Source organism: Scomber japonicus, chromosome 10, assembly GCF_027409825.1.
Source record: "Scomber japonicus isolate fScoJap1 chromosome 10, fScoJap1.pri, whole genome shotgun sequence".
Classification (NCBI taxonomy): Eukaryota; Metazoa; Chordata; class Actinopteri; order Scombriformes; family Scombridae; genus Scomber; species Scomber japonicus.
Window position 1 is genome coordinate 17642598 of NC_070587.1, and position 20376 is coordinate 17662973.

The 20376-nt window shown below is 39.5% G+C and overlaps 1 protein-coding gene across 2 annotated transcripts; it reads left to right on the forward strand.

Annotated features, from left to right (window-relative positions):
• Positions 1 to 8585: 8585 nt before the first annotated feature.
• azi2 (5-azacytidine induced 2) lies at positions 8586 to 20356 on the forward strand. Of its 2 annotated transcripts, none has more exons than XM_053326821.1 (8): positions 8586 to 8701; positions 10726 to 10979; positions 11739 to 11855; positions 12126 to 12225; positions 12719 to 12852; positions 13205 to 13269; positions 15459 to 15583; positions 17953 to 20356. In XM_053326821.1, exons 2-8 carry the CDS (start codon positions 10761 to 10763, stop codon positions 18381 to 18383), a joined length of 1191 nt encoding a protein of 396 aa, XP_053182796.1. In that variant the 5' UTR covers positions 8586 to 8701; positions 10726 to 10760; the 3' UTR covers positions 18384 to 20356. The 2 variants fall into 2 exon arrangements, with proteins under 2 accessions (XP_053182796.1, XP_053182797.1); XM_053326822.1 differs by lacking the exon at positions 8586 to 8701 and adding an exon at positions 9100 to 9547.
• The last annotated feature ends 20 nt before the right edge of the window (positions 20357 to 20376 follow it).

Below are 20376 nucleotides of genomic sequence, written 5' to 3' on the forward strand. Positions count from 1 at the left end.
CCATATGGTGGAGCCGGCTGGCCAAGCCAGGGGTGCTAGCTAGCTCTGCTAAAACGCATACACGCACACATACACACCTTCATACCTCTCTCTTTTCACTCCTTAGCTGGAAAAGAAGAGTCATCAAACTCTGCACAGCTCTAGACAGCAGCAGGTAGGGGTTAATGACCTCCAGGTCCTTTGGCAAGATGGAGTGTTACGGCCTACTGTGAAATCATCACTGCACTTCCTGTCAGAAAGTTTCACAGAAGTTGGAGTGAGGACACAAACTAACTGTGCGTGTGCCAGACTGTCACTCAGCAGCAGTGACTTTTTAATTACAAGCATTGTATGTGCCTCAGCGCATAAATGCAGGAAGTCTCCCTAATTTATATTTGCCTCTCTGGTGATTTGCTGTGTGTGTGCATGCGTGTGTTTATTTGTATGTGTGAGGCTTAACCGAATCACAGCAGATGAAGCCATATGCTGTCTGTCATACTTTGTCGGCAGTCATTTTCTTGTTTCCTTTCCTCTGCTGTATACAATATCCCTCTCTCTCTTATTACTATTCAACACACATACTCTACATGCTCATATACTGTAGCTACAGAAAAACACACGCATAATTACTAAGTAGCCTACAGACACACACATACACACAGTTAATGCGTATTCACGCGCACAGTGACATACACATCTTATACTCATGGACTCAAACACACAGTGAACAAGCCATTGTTCTCCTTTCACAGCAGATGCTATCTCTCTCTAATTGGCTCAGCAAAAACAAAGGAAGGGCCTTGGATGGCCCTGCTGCAGCTATGCTCATTCAGTCCAGAGGGATGCCCTATGCTGTACCAACACACGTACTAGGGCCTTGAATATGGCTGACCTCTGCGCTGTGTAAAGAAGGCCAGTTGATGATTACATAGCACAGTTTCAGGGTCTGTGATGAATCAGTAAGCAAGTGCACTTTAGTTCAGAGCTCCTTTGAAGCACAATATAAAAAGACCCTGTGGGATGCCCTAACCAACGGAGGTGTAGGTGAACTCTACATGCAAATTTTCTAATCCAGTGAATTTGTTAAAAAATTTGAAGTAAAACAGCAGCCTATTTCAAGCTTTGAGAGTTTATGACAAGTTCCCTCTGAGTGCAGAGCCACACAGAATTGATAGGCGACAGGTCTTCACCACATGCAATCCACAGCTGTCAAATCTCCCCAATGTTTGGTGACAAAGAGAGAGAAGGAAAAAAAGAAAAACTGGGGTTATGTCTACTGAAGGTGTAATTTGTGTTGGTGCAGTTTAGTTCAGCACTGTGAAACAACTCTTAGACAGCAGTGTGATATATGACCATACTGCTGGCATCATTGATCTTAACTTTAACTGCAGTAGTGCAGTGGTAGTTGATGGGGTGTTATATTGCAGAGAGAGGGATCATAGGGGGCATACTGTGACCCCACCATCCATGCATGTCTCACTGGTGTTTAATAATAGGTGATTAATAATAGCTGAATAAATTGTATTTTGCCAAGAGACAAAGGTGAGTATATTCTACATGTCGGTACTCTCCACTAATTTCATATTGTTCAATCTCAATGTTTTATACAGCAGTAAAAGACAACTGGGCAAGAGTCCAATCCTCACTCACACTGCTTCTCTGGAGTGAGTTTCATATGCCTTTGAATGTCTCGTTGTCATCCATTATAATCACTTGAGTGTCTAATGCACAGGCACTAGATGCAAGAACTGAGTGAGACACACAGAAACAGCATCCCCTTCTGGTAAAAAATTAATATAACATATTTTATATACGTATAAAATAAATATCCCAAAATAGATTTATGTGTGTGTGTGTGTGTGTGTGTGTACATAAATAAAACAGTGTAAGAGTGTACAGTGTTCAGCAGTGTCAGTTTGTGTCGAGCTGTTGTGAAGAGGTGTCTGCTGCAGTCTGAAGAGGTTCAAAGTCATAAAATGTCAAAAATGTTTAAGGAAGGAGCGACTGATTAATCATTTCCAAAGAAACAGCAAGCACTCAAGTTTTCCTGGTCCAGTCTTTTCCCATCAACATCTAATTACATGGGCTGTAGAATAAATAATTCATGTAGCACTTTTGGACAAAAACATGACAGTCAATCTGCAACTTTTGTCATTACTAATTCAACATCTGCTGAATGCTTTTCTACCACTTTTTCTACCACGTGGCCTGGTTGCTGAATGCATGTGTTTGTGTGCAAAGTGGGTGTGTGTGCGTCTGCATACTATATGTCTTATATGTCTAAACAATGTATTATTAAACCCTTCCCATACTTTCTTGCTATAGCTTTGAATGGTTGATAAATTTGATTCAGGCTCTCTTTGCGTTCCAGTTATAGCTTACAGCTAAATGTAAAACCAATTATATTTTTCAAGTGACCATTATTTCTGTAATATGTTGTCATAGAGCTCACACTTGCAAACACATCCTGAGTGCTCCAAACAAGCACTTAATTTGGGCACTGAACTAGCACATGCATAATAATGACATTATTTGCATATATTATGTCAGTCTGTTTAGTATGTTAATGCTTAGTAAACTTCTGGGTTTAATCAATCAGCAGACGTTCTAACTGGGAGTTTCTTAATTGGTTACATTGATGCTCTGACACTTGTTAATCTACTGGCAGGTCTCGTTTGTTCACCCCAACAGTCTTCTACTCTACTTTACACAGGGCGTTACATGGCGAGGCATTGCTGATTCATTTGTATGTCTTGGTTTCACCATCTAGGGGATTTATTTTACAATTTCTTTACTAAAGTGGACATTTTTACACTGAATTCAATGTCAGAAAACTGACGCATGGTGCTTCTTCATGTGTGAGGTTAACAAAAAGAAGCTGACTTAGTGATAGTGAAAGCACTATACTGCAAAAAAGGTGACGGCAGCACTGAATTACCGCTCAACATGTAACAATTTACAATAGCAATAAAAGGACAATAAACATACTGTACTGATACTGCAGTCAGCTTCCCTCGATATGACCAGTCAAAGTCTATATGATAACCATGTGCTATACCATTTGCTATAATTTTATCTCTGCTGAAAAGTGCACAAGAATTGAAAATTGAAAGATCATTGAGATAAGGTTAAAAACTGTGTGTAATCAAAAATAATAATACTTTTACCGATTAGCTTTTCCCTTTACAGTGGACTCAACCCTTTATGACAATCACTATTACATACTGTGAAATGATGCGGTAATGTACTGCAAGTTCACTGTGCATTATCACAAATTAATGAATTATCAAATATAAATACAATTACTTGTATGTTTAATATATGAGTTTCCAAAATCAGCTCAGATGTGAAAACTCTAAATGTCCTAGATACACAATGGCCTGAGAAACAGTAACATTTATGAGAGTTTTATGAACTTTAAACGTTTCAACATCAAGTTATCGACGATATGATTATATGAAAAGCCTACTAAACCATTTGTAAACTTTGCTCTGTTGGGGTTGGGCAGGACACACTGAAATGAAATAAACAGACATCACCATTAACCTAGACAACTGGATCCTAACTTTACCTTACAATACTCCCTTCATCAGAAATACACTTAAAGAAATGCTGAACTCAAAATGCTAATTCACAACTGTCAAACTGTGTTCTCAACAATGAAATATTTTAAAAACAAAAAAATCTAAATCTCTGACATATACATTTCTCATCTGCATAACATGGTGTGGAACTGCTTTGTCTCTCTGTTATAAAGAGTTACACACGCCATTTGTACACCTTACTCAACAAGTTATTTGCTGTCTGTCTGTCTGTCTGCCACTGTTACCTCTGCCAGTCGTTTGACTTTGTTGACCCTCTGTGATGACACCACCAAGGTAGCCATCAGTCATGTGTCACCCTGGAGTCCTCCTGCAACAGCCTGTGAACTCAGCCTCCTCAGCCCCTCCCTGCTGGTTGCGCTCTCAAACCTGCAGCAGTCTATGACCAAGGTCTCTCCATCCTCCTGTATGCTGGCCTGACACTCCTGCTCAATCTGTCACAACAACAAAAACATGCACTCTGAACCATGTTGTGCACAGTATGGCTGAAAGAAAGAAAAACTCATCCTTTGTACACAGCCATCACTGCCATGCTAACTTTGTGGAAATTGTAGTAATTTAGCCTGGTTCAAAGCCTCTGTATCAGCAACCACTATTAATATGTTCCTAAAATTTGGTTGAGATTTAAAGGCCTTCCATGAATAGATGTTTTCCCAGTTGAGCAAAACAACTGAGTAAATCACATCTTTTGTAGGTGTGACTGAAATAGGGAACATCATCTAACGCAGCCAGAATCCAAAGAAATACTGTCACATTTACACACATGTTGCTTTCTCATTGTGCCAAGGGTTTTGTAAAGAGTAATGCATTTGTTACCCATTCTGGTACCCTCACAATATCGGTCAGGTGGATTTATTGCTTAAACCTGTTTGTCCTCTATACACCTTTATGGAGGACCATGTAAAAAATGCTGAAATGTTTGGCTTGTAACACACAGCCACAGTAGTAAAATAGTTAAGCAGCTTCTGTCAACTGAAAATTATGTTGACAGCACATAATTTTAAAGACTAATGTTTTGCAGTAAGAGGGCAAATTGACTGTGTTGCTATGCAACCATAGGAAACTGGGTTTGACCCCTTCTGACCTCAGTACTGAGGAAATGTAATAGTCCTATTTGCTGCTTTAAAAACAGGATGGAATAAATTAAGCAGATACATCTCTCAGGTCAGAAGTTTCAGTATGGGGAACAGGCAGATATCATGGAACCATGTGAGTAACTAAGCTTCCCCAAGGCAGTAAAAAAAAAAACACTATTCAGTGAAGGTTAGGGAAATATTGTGGTCGGAGTCACAGTTACGTGGTTGAATGAGTTTTGTGCTCCCCTGCATGTGCTGTATGCATACCATTCTGCACCGCCGCTGGGTGGATGGGCCAGCTGATGAACACCAGTCCAGCAGTTCCTCTATTTCTCTCATCAGCAACTGAGCTTCAGACAACACTGCAATGACATTGACCCAAAAGACCCTTTAGTCGTCCCCCCCTGATGATTTGCAGTGCTCCTGCAGGTGTGGCAACTTGTTTGTTCCAGGGCAGAGGGAGAAATGGGAAACTTTCTTGGGCCTTAAAAAGGAGAGTGAAAACTCAGGCTTTTAATATTACAAATACAAATATGAAACAGTTCAAGCTGTAATTAAATGCCAGAGTATAGAACTCCAGAATGTAGAGTATGTTGACTAAGACTGAAAGTCGTAATACAGGACAGGCTGAAATTGGTATCTATTGGGGAACAAACAGCTTAATAGGAGAGGCACAGGAGAGTAAAACACAAACTACTGACTGGAATTGTTATGTATGTATCACAACAAATATCTTACATCTATTTGATAGATGTAAGGGATTACAAGGAGAAGCTTTTAACAGTAAATGAATATCATGTTTATAGTATAAGCTGTGGTTCTGATATAGTATGCAACAGTGTTGGCCTCACCTGTCTTCAAGCAGTAGATCTCAGGATCCTCTTGAATTATCATGTCACTGATCTTTGCAGCCTCTTCCATAGCCAAAAATGCAGGGTTTGTGTTTCACACTTCTGACTATAATTGAGACAATTGAGGAAATATTGATAGATACAGTGAACATAGCGAAACATACATTAAATAGCATTGAATATGTTTCTCAAGCTCCCACAAAAAATGTGTTGTATGACACTGCAAGCTAAGTAAAGTTCCAAAACACTCAAATTAAAACCTTGGGGATTTTTTCATTCTTTCTCTTCAAAAGCCCTATACTAATTATACATGTTGGGTAAGAGTGAGATTTATGAACAAATTTAAAAACTCCCAATCAGTGCAACCACAATCAGCTGGTAAATGCCTTAACTCAAGAACTACAAGCAGCATTTCTGTCACTGACTAGACATTTCAATTAGTGAAACATTATAGCTCTGTCTTCATTATTTATTCATTATTAATTTCCAAGTGCTGGGTGTGCCATTTCGAACACACTTTGGAGTATCCTCTTTAGGAATGTCTTGTGACACAGAAGTTTTGGTTATCAACTTTGATTGATTCAAGAGGCTTATAGACATACAATTCCCATGATCATTCATCACCATTTAAATATTTAAAATGTAATAAACAATGTGGATATAGCAGGACCAACCAGGTATTTCACTAGACACGAGGGGCACCGGAAGTAGAATCGTTTTACTTAAAAACATGAACACAAACATTTAAGAAGCAACTTATAGGCTATAAAAGACCATAACTGTAAAGGTTTTCTTCGTGGTGTATTAAATTCTCAATTATTTAAACCTCGTGTTACATTTAGTTTAATTTTACAATGGACGCTTTTTTTTGATGACATAACGTTAGCTAACATTAAGCTAGCAGCAACATATCAATCAGCTGGATAACTGGGGAAGAAAATATGATTATTTGTATTCGTCGTAATAAGACTGAGATGAATAATATAATTTTCATTTAATTTCCTGTCCACGGGGAAAAAAACTAGTTTCGGCAGTGCAGTACCTTAAGCCAGCTAGTTTAATGTAAGCTAGTTAGCCAGATAGTTTACTGGTTTACCTTAAACTAGCTAGACTATGACAGCGTATTAGGGTCATATATGTTAAACCTGGAGGAGGGGGAGTAATATTTCGAGAAAAAAATTGCTAATTTGCGTGAAAAAAACTCGGGAAAAAAATATGTTCTATTTTGCCAAGATATCGCTTCACTTTGCAACACTGGAGAGAAGTCGTTTGTGCATTATGCTGCCGTGGAAGAGCTGTTCTAATTGTGCTTTTCAGTTGGGTTTAGCAATAAGGAGATACTTATGTAACTGGGTACGGTGTATTAGGGTCATATATGTAAAAATAATAATAATAATAATAATACTGACCTGGAGGAGGAGGGGGGGAGGGGTTATATTTTGAGAAAAATACTTTCTGAGATTCAATTTCTGCCCATACACATACACTCGCCTCTGTTCTATCCTTCAAAATAAAACCACATCTTCGATATGTGAATGCTCAACCGGAATAAACATACATTGACTCTAACCATGTGTTTGTTATCTTAGCCCAGAATCACCATACCATCCTAAGCATCCGGACTTTAAAAAGACATTACAAGAAAACCCATACAATGTCAAAGAATATACGAGTATATTTCTCATAAATTTGAAGGAGTAAAACGGAAGTGAGTGCATGTGGATGTGCAGCGATTGACATGTGATCAGAAAAGTGAAGTAATAAACGTGTGGCCGTCCTGTTCAAGCAGCGGAGCTTCTGTGTTTTTATTGTATAACCTACTACTGTATTTATTTATCATGATAAACCCCTTGAGAACCATCTATCTTTGGGTCCTAGCATACAATACAAACAGAAAACAAAAATAAAACAACAATAAACAATCCTACAGACATACTACAACTAACACACAAACATTAGAACAATGGGTACATACATAAATGAACAGACACAAGCGTAGGTGGCCGCCAACAGGCCATGGGCAAATGAACAGACATTGGCCTAGCAAGCTTGAGGAAAAAAATAACATAAGTACAGTATCATATATTATGTGTTTATTATCATCTGATCACCTATTTAAGTTTAGCGCTCGGTTACACAAGTAATTATCCTTATTGCTAAACCCATAATGCACGACTTCTCACCAGTGATGTGATTGCTTGGCAGAATGAAACACCTTTTTTCCGAGTTTTGTTTGTTCCACTGAAGTAACTCGCCAACTTTTCTTAAAGACTGCAGAATTAGCCTACATGTCCTATACTTTGGTCCAGGATAAGATCTCACCAACTGGTGTCAGACGTTTTTGTGTGTCAATTTACGATGCTTCATGAGAAAAAGTTTGAGAAGCACTTATGCTCCATGATCATTCAGCTGTTGAAGTGGTTGCTTGCTGGCTTCGCCTTATTAGTAAAAGCATATTGTCCTCATGTAGGCCATTTATGTTGGAGCTGACGTGTTGAGTTAGGATGTGAGTTGTATTCAGATTGGAGCATCAGGGTAAGAGCTAATATGGCATTAGTAGGGCTATGTCTACATATAGTGTCAAGTTTACTATCTTCCATTTTTCTGTAGTATGTGTGTTGAGCATGTACTTCAGCAGTGAGCTCATGTAAATCAATGGTCTAACTTATACTCACTTTTTTTCAAATGGGAGGATGGGGGGAATTCCTGTGTGGTCACCCCAGGGAACATATAATGTTAATCCAGGCCTGGGTACACCCAATATAATATATGCTCTAATGCCTCAGGTCTACCTCAGGGAAAAAGGCAACTCTAAGCAGGCAGACTGTCAGTGAAGACCTCTGTCAGCTAGAGTCACTGTATCATTTTATTCAGAATTGTTTTTCTTCCTTTTACATGCTGTCTAACGAAACTGCACACACTGTATATCCTTCGGCTATAGTGTGCACTATTGTTTTCACCAGTGACCCACTAACTGCACACCCCATTCATCTTGCGCTTTTATTCTGAAATGACTTCAGCTGTGAAGTGACTCCCGGAAGTTTTTGTTTCCTCACCTGTCACTTCTGACACGGTGCGAGTGTCCAGCCTCGTCTCTTTGTTTTTCTCCGAGAAACGACTCTTCTTCTCTTAAGAATAAATGATAATCCCGTGTGGTCACCAGAGACTTAACTGAGGACAGCATCTAAACACGGTTAGTAAAAGTCGATGGTAAAAAAATGAATAAGGACTGCTTTTGCTTCACCTAGCCTCAAATAGCCAGAAGACGTTAGCAAAGCGCTAGCTAACAGTTATCATCATAACAGATCGATTTCGACCACTGTAGCAGCTGATATATATGTTTTGTTTCTCTACGCCATTGTCTACTGGTAGTGTTATTCATCCTGCTATCTATTGTACTGCCTGCCAGTGTGTTTTATCGGTTGTCAACAAAGCTCACGGAAGCTAACATAATGTTAGCATCGTATATACGAGATTTATTGATTGTTTACATCTCGATTATGGCAGCTTTTCGTTGCCTCGTTGTACTAGTTTAGGTGTATACTGATGTCATAGCTCTGTTATCTGTTAGGTCGTCTATTTTTATCGACGGGGGTCTATTATAATGACGCTGTTCTCCTGTCTTGTTTTGGACTCACGCTGACTTTCGTTTTTAAGTCCTGTCTGGGGTCACTTTCGATTTCATTCCGTCTTTTTAAGTCCTTTAAAGTTTGCGGCTGTGGGTTACAGTTGTTTCGGTTTATCTCCACATTATGTATCTGTCAACGAGTCCAGGTGAAAGTATTTTTTTTAATAAAAGATTCAGTCCCCCGCTGTTAAAAAACTTGGCTCATTGGTGTTTGCTGCATCATTGCATGCTGACATCATCAACCAGCGTTAGCTGTACTGTCTCTGCTGCCCAGCGAAACAGAAAGAGTCCAGGACACTGTGGGGTTTAGGAAATGTCTGTTTCACCTTGGTCTGTTAGACTGCTTAAAACTGTTAATTGAGTGAATTTGGACTGTGTCATATCTCTACTACAACATAGCAGGTCACTCAGGTCAGTGTGAGTCATTTCCTCTCAGCACCTTGCACCATCAAAGTTCACAACAGTAAAACTGTTCATATTTTCCTCATATTGTGTGTTTTTATATCTTTTCTTATTCACTACTCCATGTATATTATATGATTGTAGGGCATGCAGCCATAGGACTAAAATCATTGTGCACAGAACCTTTTCCATAGTATACTATACTGTATTAACTATCAGCTGAATTGTTACATTTTTGTTTATTCCATGGAATATATTGTTCAGATAAGCCATAGAGCTAAAGTTTGGTAGAGATTGAATCAACTTTACATAAGTAAAACAGTGTGTTATTGCAGGCTGGGCCTGATGGTGGCGGTACTGAGTCCATCCATGTGTGGCCTGATGTGTCAGGCCCGTCTCAATCAGTATAGTCAAATCCAGAATTAACTAGACTTTTAATGTTGAAGTTATGATGAAATAAAACAAACCTGTCCAACAGATAGTAAAGCTCAAGACACAATTACGCTTCATCCTTTAAAATTAGGGGACATAAAAAAAGTCCACAATTTGTAAACCCCCTCAAAACCCCCCTGAAACTCTCCCTCGTAGTCACAGTTTCCTCTCAAATCCAGACTAACAAAAAACAAATTGTCATCATCCTACTATTCATGGACTATTTTTGTTTTTACACATCTTTACAAAACTTAATTTGTCACAGCCAAACGGATTTGGTTTTCAAAGTGTCACTGCAACACCCCTCCCCCCTAAAGATCATTAAACTTAAGTCTGATCAAACTCAACCTAAAGCCATTTTATGAATTTTTTTGCATGTGTTGTTCAAAATACCTCAACTCTGTAGTTATTTCCTGGTGAAAACATCTCTTGCACACAGGAAGTGATACATTGTACATTTCCTGCAACTGTGATTTGTACGTTAGAAATAGAGGACTGTCCCTTAGTGAGCATGAGCAGAGTGAGAGGAGGATCTCTACAGAAATGTAAAATATCATCAATAAGACAAAGTTACAGCACTGTGTTTGAATATAGAGTAATCTGTTATATGCAGTACGGTACAAAGCACCGGACACCTGTCACCCAGGGTGTCCTTAAAATGCGTTGATCAAGTGTAATAATAAGACTTTTCAGAAAATATCTTTGTAAATTCCAGTCAGCAACCATTATCTATCTAATCTTTATGTAATCCCCAGGTCTTCTATCTGCTACAGAGTAGGCCTGTGCAGGCATGGAGCCCCTGGCAGTGGATGATGACATTTGCATCCTTAAACATGAGACGGCCTACACCGCTACTGGGGAGAGCCCCGTATCGGTGTGTGCCGGCGATGAATCTGTTGCTTCCCACTTCGCCCTGGTCACAGCCTATGAGGACATCAAGAAGAGGCTGCGAGACACAGAACGAGAGAATACCTTACTGAGGAAGAGGGTGAAGCAGCTGGAGGATAAGGTATAGATGTAAACAGTGGTGATGATGAGAGAGAGGTAAGGAGAGGATACAAGAGAGAGACAAGAGTTTGAGAGGAATGAATCAAAAGTAATATATTGCTTACTCAGATTATCCAAATGGCTAAACAGCCAGAGAGCAATATTTAAAAAGGGAGAGCTATAAACAAAGATGAATAAAAACATATTTTTCTCTTTTTCTAGGACATGAGAATTATGGACAAACACAAAATTGAGCAGATTCAACATTACACTGCAAAATATTTGCCTCCAGTCTGGGGAGAGTCTGTATGCCAGCCTCATTAATATCATTGGCCTATAGTTAAAGCTATAAAACAATGAGAAATAAATCTGCACTGTCTGAAAACAGAGAGGAGGTCTGGAAAAGTATGGCAGTACCAAACAATGTGTTGGAGCACCACACACATGGGGAGAAGACTCCCCAAATTGGATTTAAAAAACAAAGGATCCAGTAAAATTCAGAGGGACTTATTAAAACAACAAGTGTCTTAAGTGACGGAAGGCCAAAGTGAAAATGCTGCACAACATGTGGGCAGAGTCGCCTCTCTAGAAGTGACTAATCTCTTTATCAGCTCGGGTTTTATCTGCTGCAGCATTAGCCCTGTGAAGATAGGATGTGGTGGGAGGAGAGTAACTTCCGGCCACAAATATTTAAATTAAATGAAATTGATCTCCTTACTTATATCACTTGAGTTTATTTTCAACTACTTTCTATGCATGTGCTATTCTGTCACTGCTATAGCTCTTCAGGCCTGACGCACCTCCATCAGAGGGTCCCCAATATGTGAACAAGGCCTTCAGTGCTTACCGAGGTATCTACATAGAAAAGGAGGACCTGCAGATGGAGCTTAACAAACTGGTGCGTTTACTGATTGATTGAAACTTAATGGAACTAACACTGAAGTTCAAGTGTGTTGCAAACCTTATAATAATGCAAATGAAAGTCTAACCTGACTGTTTTTAATTCTTGTATTTTCATTTCAAATAAAAACTCAAGTAGCCTACTACACAAACACAGCACAGGTGCACCTATCTTTCATGGGACATAGTTGTTGTTTGCTGCATTGGTATGAATCCTTCATTCTCCTCCTCCTGTACCTCACCGTCTGCCCTCTTTTTTTTCTGTCAGAAAAAGGAGAAGAGTGAGAGTGAGAGGTTGCTGACAGAGCAGCTTCAGCACAAAGAGTTGGAGCTGCTTCAGCTGAAGACAGAGATGGAGACCAGCCAAGGTCAGTGAGGCAAAGCCAATAATACTCTACTTTGAAAAGTCTGAAGTATGACATGTAAAGCCAGTGGTGGAAAGTAACTAATCACATTTACTTAAGCTCAGTATGTCAGGGTGCTTGGATTTTACTTGAGTACTTCCATTTTATGCTACTTTATACTTAAGGAAATGTGAGTTTACCTACATCACATTTATTTGTCAGTTCTAATTACTAGTTACTCTTTAAATAGAGGTTTTTCATATGAAACCTGTGATCACTTACAAAATATGATGATTGGTATAGATTAACCTTCTCAAAAGTGTAGAAATTAGTTTAATTTTGCTCCACCTCGACCTGGCACAGCTTTAAATTCTGCTAACACATAAATGCTAATAATAATCCGATATAATACATGTTCTATATTTGGATTATGTAGTTCTACGAAAAGTATTTGAACTTTACATTTATTCTTTCACTGACAATAGTAATCAAACATTTCTTTTTATTGTGTGTCCAGTGATGAAGAGCCTGAACAGCCCTCAGGACTACTGGCAGGTGGACAGGGTCAGCACTGAGCTAAAGATCCACAAACTTCAGGAGGAGCTGGAGAGGGTGACACTGGAGAACAGCAGACAGCTGGAGAGAAGTGGGGTAAGAGAGGGTGGAGAGAAAGAGTTAGAGAGAGGCAGGGGAAGATAATGACAAAAAGAGGGCAGAGGAAAGAAGGGGGAGATAAGAGGAGCTAGAGAGAGCAGCACTGACAAACAGCACATTCTTGGAAAGATGTGGCGTAACAAGAAGAGGAGAGAACAGTGGAGGAGGTGTTAGGGCAGAGCGAGACAGGGTGACACTGGGAAACAATCATTTCTTAAGGAGAGCACAGAGAGATATGGGTTTAAGGAGAGTAGAAGAATCCTGAGCTATGTTATAATTAATAACCATGAAAATACAATTTCAGACAACACGTCCACTCTGTATCTGTCATAACTTGACTCTGTTTTAGGAGGAACTCCACGGCCTTAACGGACCAGACATGGACCAGACCTGTGACGTAAAGTATAAAGCAAGGTATAGTGTTTATGAATATCATGGTACAGTGGCTGCCAATTCCATGCTCAGCCCACATTTCAGTGACCTTAAAGGTAGAGTCAGTCATTTTGGAGAAAGATTGTTGATATTTGAACCAAGCTCTCAAACAACTACACCCCTCCCTTCATGCCCCACCCATTGCCAAGGACGTGCATTGCCAAGGGAACAACTAAAAGAGAAATATGGCAGAGTCCTGAGCGACGTGTCAGCTGTAGAATCACTTGTGTTCCTTTCATGCTTTATCACCAGTAGAGCAAAAAAATGTGTCTTATGTGAAGCAAGACAGTGCATCCACACTCTCCGCCTCTCTGCAGCTTCCCCCACTTCTCACTCGACCTGCGTTCAGCGTGTCTGTCCACAGAAGCAGCCGTCTCTCAGCTGCAGGTCCTGACAAACTGTCCTCACCAGGCAGACTGACATCACTAACTTACTGAACCAAAATAGTTTGCATATTCTCTCCAAGGGAAGAAATCTACATTGTTTGTATTTATTTATTTATTGATACAGTTAATAAGTTCGGACAGAAACAGAGCGTAAAAAAATGCGGGGGTATCTCCGTGAGACTGTCTTGGATTCAGTGTGGATTGAGACATTTAATAAAATGGAAGCGCATCTGTTACAACACATAACATAAGATATGGCCATCCCCCCCCCCCCCCCCCTCTCCTCGGAGACAGGAGACAGTCATGTCTTCACACAGACAGACGCTCTGATGACTTCCTCCTGTCCTGTGCATGAGTAATAACACCCGATGTTGCCGATTTGCTGGAATAGTATTGTGTGACTCAGTCTGATCCACTTTGTTTCCCATTTACAGAGCCAAAGCTGTGTATGGATGTGTGTTGAACAAACTTTTTCCAGAATCACTGACTCTGCATTTCATTCACAAAGCTAGTAAGCACTGTTGCAGTGGTAAATAAAGTAGTGACCCTTCAGTTGGTGATATACATGTAGTATATCAGTTAGAATTTATTCAGCTAAATGTAGACTCCAGAGACCAGAGGTTTTGAGACAAATGGGACAGATGTTATTTCAGCGACTACACAGGTCTAATAGGTGTTTGGTTACATGAGATGTGATGATTATATGGTCTCTCCCTGTGTGTGCAACATGGATTGTAGTTGACTGCTTTGACCACTAGAGGAGGGTGCAGCTTTATACATGTTAACAGTCTGTGCAAAGCAGCCAGTGATATGCATGGATATACATGTTAACCTCAGAGGCAACTAAACTTAATACATGGTCAACACTAGCTAAACCTCCTTAGAACCTGTGTGTCATAAATGGTTTAAATCTGCACTTCAGTGTTTTGGTATACAGTACAAAAAGGTAAGTGGCATATAGAATCACCCTCTACCTACTTTTTATATGAAGATTATCCCCAATAAATTAGTATCACTGTACATTTCATGAATAAAAATCTATTTGCGTTGTTTCACGTGTCAGCAGTTTTCACATGGTGTTTATTTTCACAGCACAAAAAGCTTTAGTTTTTTCTTCACAGTTTTTCCTCTTTAGCTTTTCTGCAGTTTCTGGCAGGTTTTTTAAGTTAAAGGCAAAGTGTTGATGAGATTTTGCATCTTAAGGTGAGGTGTAGATAGGACAGTTTGTAGGTGTTGCAGGTATCAAATACCACCATTTTTACTGAATGGTTGGCTTAGAATACAGATGAGGACTTTGAGGTTTATCACTTTACACATCAATACAGTGTGTCCTTTCTGTTCACAATCATAGTTTATGTAAAGCTCTGAATATAGGCTAAATGGGCTTTTATTATTTTGTATTATTATTATTGTTATTTATTATATTTTATGTAATTTAAATTTGTATTCATTTCAACTCAATACAAAGCACGCTTAATACAAAAGTACAATAATGAATTCAGTCATTGTGAAAGTTGCAGAAAAAAACAAAACAGATGCAAAGTAAACCACAAAACAATCAACAAGTAGATAAAGGACAAAAAAGGGGGGGGGGGGTGCTGTTGTTACGTTATTATGCTCAACATCTGTTTATGTGTCAGCTAAGAAACAAACCATATGTAGCAATATTAGAAATCAACATCAAGTAATTCAGTGAAAGTATGAGCCAGAGAATATGACACAGTTTGTGATTTGTGACGTATCCTGTCTGAAATGCTTTTAATATAATATTTCAATCATCTGTAGGGAGAGGAGCATGCAGCAGACGTACGACGCTCTGTGCTCTGAGGTCACCCGTCTCCATTCAGAGCTGAAGCACCAAACAGGCCTGATCAGGAAACTCAGGCCGTTGACCAGCGAGACAAGACAAGGTATTGTATTATCTCCTCATCACAGGTCATTTCAACCTCAACTTCCATGTCTGTCTCTGTATAAATGATAACCCACCAGCACTGCTCCCCCGCTGTCTTTTCACACCTCCCCCACTCGCTATAATACCTGCGTCTTGTGGAGCATCCTGTCCCCCCGATAACAGTTTCCTACAGATTACTCCTGAGATACACTAAGTGCTACCATGAAAGCTCTGCTTAGGTTTCCTTATGGTATCCAGACTAGTATTAAAACTATTTTTTTATATCTATGTCTTTTTTATGATCATTTTTTGTATTCCAAAACATAATAATGGGTAAATGTTTCACCTACCATTCAATAAGCAAAGTCTATACCCAGCTTAAAAATGTTCAGGTTAGTTATAATTTATATATAATATCATTTATATAGTTTTTTCTTCATAGCCAACCCAAATGAGTGAAATAGAAGTACAGACAACATATTTAACTAAAACCAAGCTGACATGTTAAATGATGTCTCTTCAACATGGGTGTCAGGTAGCGTCAGATTTATGATTTACTTGAAGTTTAGCGTTCTTTACACAGGAACTAATGTGGCTAACATCAAACAAAAGGAGGGGGTTACTACTGCATCTCTTCAGTTAAGGGAAGGCATTTCTAAAGAAGTACTACTTAAAAGATTTCTCCTGCTGCTCCTCGTTGCAATTTGTATAAGGGTGTAATAAGACTCTGCAGATATTATCGAATTACTCAAACACTTTGATAAAGGACATCATGAAATGGTCTGCCCCCCCCCCACCCACCCCCACCCCCACCCGTACCTCTGTGATGATGTATTCTACCCTAGGGGAGATTACTTTTGTTGTCTATTCCCTCGGTGTGTCAGAAGAGGAGACCAAGAGGTGAAAATTAGAACGAAATATGGCAAGAAAATAAATCTTGGCCTATTTATTCCACTGAATAAGAGGGTAATCCTGTAACTTAGATGAGACAGTTGGCGAGAAATGGGGAAAGCATCAGTGGCAAAAGAAAGGGAGAGTTAAAGAGGGAGGGTGGAGGAGAGTGGGCTATGTATTTATTCAGTCATATTCTGCATCTGTATTCTTGTAATGTTCCTCCTTTGGAATCACTTTTATTCAAATCCTAGACTCAGGAGACCCTCTCATGGAAGAGTAGCAGGGAGGGATGGATGGAGAGAGGTAGGGGAAAAAGCGAGAGGAGATACTCTCATTTAAACTTTATTATTCGCTCAAGATGATGATTTAATAGCAAAGAAGCAAGCAAAATCTGTGTGTATGTGTTTGTGAGTGTGTGTGTGAGAGAGAGAGAGAGATAGAGAGAGACTGGGATACTTGATTTGCATTTGGCTATGCTTGGCATGGAATAAGCAGGGCTCAGTTTATGTTTGTTTAATTAGATTTTGTTCTGGGGAGTTTTGTGTCATTATTTTGGATATTTCCTGATTCAGAGGCAGTGATTTTTACATAGTGGAGAGGTTTTGATGTACATAAAACCTCCTATGGTGTGACATTTTTTACCTCACTCCTTTTTATACTGTCCAGCACTTTGCAGCCTTTTAGCTTATTAGGTGATCAAAAGGCTTTGCTGAAGGCACGTACTAATCTCTATAGAAAATATAAGTATAATGTGCAAATAAGGACAAAAAATAAATGCAGAGGTGCAGTAGTGGTGCCAACTACAAAAGTAGACCTCTTTCAGCTGTTGGAGGGGAGAGTAGATGGCTTCATTTTACAGACGGACCTGATGAATTAAACAAACAAATCATATTTTTCATACACCACCTCCTACCACTTTATACATGGAAAAATGAAAATAATCTCATTCTCAGTCATACCAAGATCACAATTAAACCTTCCACTTACCTGAAAGTCTGACACTTCATTTTACTGTTAAGTGATAGACAGTGGATGGTGGAAAATGATATTTATTCTTGACATGTAGCTGTTGAAATACAGCTACACACAGGTCAAGTTAATAACCATTTATCAATACATAAAAATAACAAATTTAATTATATTCCACCCACTATATATCCCACTTTTGTGCCTCCATTATTATTATTGTCCACATTTGCAGATAAAGTATTGCAATGATTATGCTTTGTGCTAAATATGAAAAATCATACTTTACTAGTGATATTTTGAAGTTGTTGTTTTTTTTAATTGACCAAATAAGCTGCTCAGCCACCTAAGAACATCTAAATACAATTACAATGTATGATAGTAAACAAAACAAGGAATTTGATCAAGTTTGTTTGTTAAATTGTGGCTGTGGCTGTTGAAACCATGTTTTATAAGACTACGTGCAATTTTTATCATTCACACTGTCCTTCCTCTTCTATACGCCCCCCCCCCCCCTCCCTCTGTTAGCTGCCTCAACAGTTCCAATCCAGTGTCTGGACGACGTGGAAAAAAACAACAACCACCCAGTTCCTCGGGCATCAGTGCCTCGCCCCCCTAGTGCCCCCCCACTCCCCTCGTGCTCTGGCCGCCCCTGTCCCCCATCAGGCACCCTCCTGCCGGACAGTCTGAGGGAGGACTGCTGGTACAATGGGCCCTGGCCCTCCCAGCATTGTTCTGGAGAGGCTCTGGTTAGGAATGACGCCTGTTCTGTCGTCCTGCCCCCGCCTCCCCTGAACCAGGCCTCCCTGGATGATAGTTCGAGGTCTTTCCCCAGTCCCCCCAAGCCCAGTGATGCCATGTTCTGGGAGGGACACTCCGCTGCATCCAACTCGTCATCCTCAATGGGAAACTGCAGTCCCAGGAGCCCTCCCAATACCGAGTGGGCCAAGCCCTATTGAGAGGAGGGATGGGGGGATAGATGATTAACAAGAGAGTGTGTAATTGGATGGAAAATAAATGAATGGACAATTGAATGGACCTTCCAACCCTGCCACATAGCTACCACCTAACTTGCCTTAAGTTGATAAGACCACTCCTCTGGGCTGGACTAGACTGGACCTACTGGTTGTGGGAACTAAATGAGGTCAAAAGAGGCCTTTCCGAGGTAAAGACTCTGTGAACTCATTAATTTGGCATCTCTGCACACTGCATTGGTGAACATATTGGACTTTGCAGAGGAAGAGAAGAGTTAATGGGAGACCTTAAGAGAATCAATAGTTTGTCCATGTGTATGTGTCCTTGTATGCACATGCATAAGTGTGCGCAAGCATGCATACAAGCAATTTAATTTCTGCGTGTGCATACAGTATATGCACATCAGAGTGTGCCTGTGTGTGCAGATCAGTGTGTGGGCATCTTTCACCCGCCTGTATCTGTATCTCGTCATAATAAACCTAATAGGGCTCAAAGGGCCTCTTTCTCCATTCACTGTGGCCAGTGATCACTGGGGCCACAGCTGGACACATAGTACTAGAATTTGTAAAACTGTACTCCCTCCAATGCAAGTCTTTTTACATTCGATCGCTGTAAAGTATACAAGGTATGTAGTCCCATGTTTGTCTCATGATCGTGTGAAGGAGATGTTTAGGTATGAGGAATTGATGTGTTTGTTTTTGTACTGTGATGGAGACAGACATACAGTAACTGTAGGATAATTGCAGATTTTTGTTCCAAACTTAAACTCTCACCAAATGAAGTATCCAACATAATTTTTCTAAAAATTCTTTTTCATTAAGGTTTTACGGAATATTGTCAAAGTAGGCTGTCAATCTATATCTATGTGCTTACCAAATCATTTTTGAGAATGCAGTATCAGTGTTTGAGGAGATTGCATAATGAGTAGTGGGTGATCAGTTTAGTATTTAAAAAAAAAAAAGGTAATGCATTCTGAAATAAATCACTGCACCCTCACTGGCACCAAAAAAAGGTTCAACTGTTTACAATTTCACACAAAATTCCACAACTCAAGCAAGCCTCCTTAAACCTGCCTGTTATCACATATTCAATACTATCAGTGCTACTGTCATGTTGTGTTTTCTTTTATCAGTTGGAAAGGGACATATAGATGTAAGGCTGTGCATTGCTGGATGCTTTTTATGTGGATTTTGTTTTATTTGATGGACTCATGGAAAAGGCTTCGTACACTCCCCTGTAACATGATTAAACTGGAAACGTGATATGGTTTGGGGACATTTTAAACAATGGGAAATGTATCTAAACCCTGTACTGTGCCAATGTTAATCTGATACATTTGTTTTGCAGTATGAGGGAAGTTTCACTTTTTTAAGAATCAGATGAGAATACACTGAAGGATGTACAAAATATAACACATTGTGAGTAGAAGGAAGAATGTGCTGATGTGTATAAATGTTTATGGTGGGCTTCAGTACTCTGCCAAACGCGGTTTTGCACTCCAAATCAGAGGTTTTGGTTAGATCTCTCCCACCCCCAACATTTCCGATGTGTTTAAGAGCAGTCTGCAATGGTGACAATAAGTGTGTTAACCTGAAGAAATGTGAGATGTGACTTGACAAAAAAGGTGCAAAAAGCACAAAGGCCCATGGTTGTTGAAGAGACTTTTTTTTTCCATTTTTCTCCAGTTTGTTTCATAACTGTGGTCTTTTTTTTTTTTTTTGTCTTGATTTTTAAGAAATATTATTTTACAGCAGTAGTTTCATACTTCTGTAAACGATTTGCAAACCAAAATGCAATGTACAGTAGATATGGATTATATTTTAGATTTACTGCACTTCAGACTGTTTGTAAATATGATCAATTAAACGAATGAAAGTGACTGTGTGAGGTTGCTCTGTGAATCTATTGATATTATTTAAGCAATGAGCTTCTGTGGTACACTTTAATAAACTGTGAACTTTGGCATATGAAGCTAGT

Excerpts from the sequence above, each read along its gene's own strand:
- azi2 (XM_053326821.1), top strand. The coding sequence starts at position 10,761 with ATGGAGCCCCTGGCAGTGGATGATGACATTTGCATCCTTAAACATGAG. Across the intron at positions 10,980-11,738 it reads TGAAGCAGCTGGAGGATAAG|CTCTTCAGGCCTGACGCACC; the intron begins GTATAGATGTAA and ends TCACTGCTATAG. Across the intron at positions 13,270-15,458 it reads GACGTAAAGTATAAAGCAAG|GGAGAGGAGCATGCAGCAGA; the intron begins GTATAGTGTTTA and ends AATCATCTGTAG.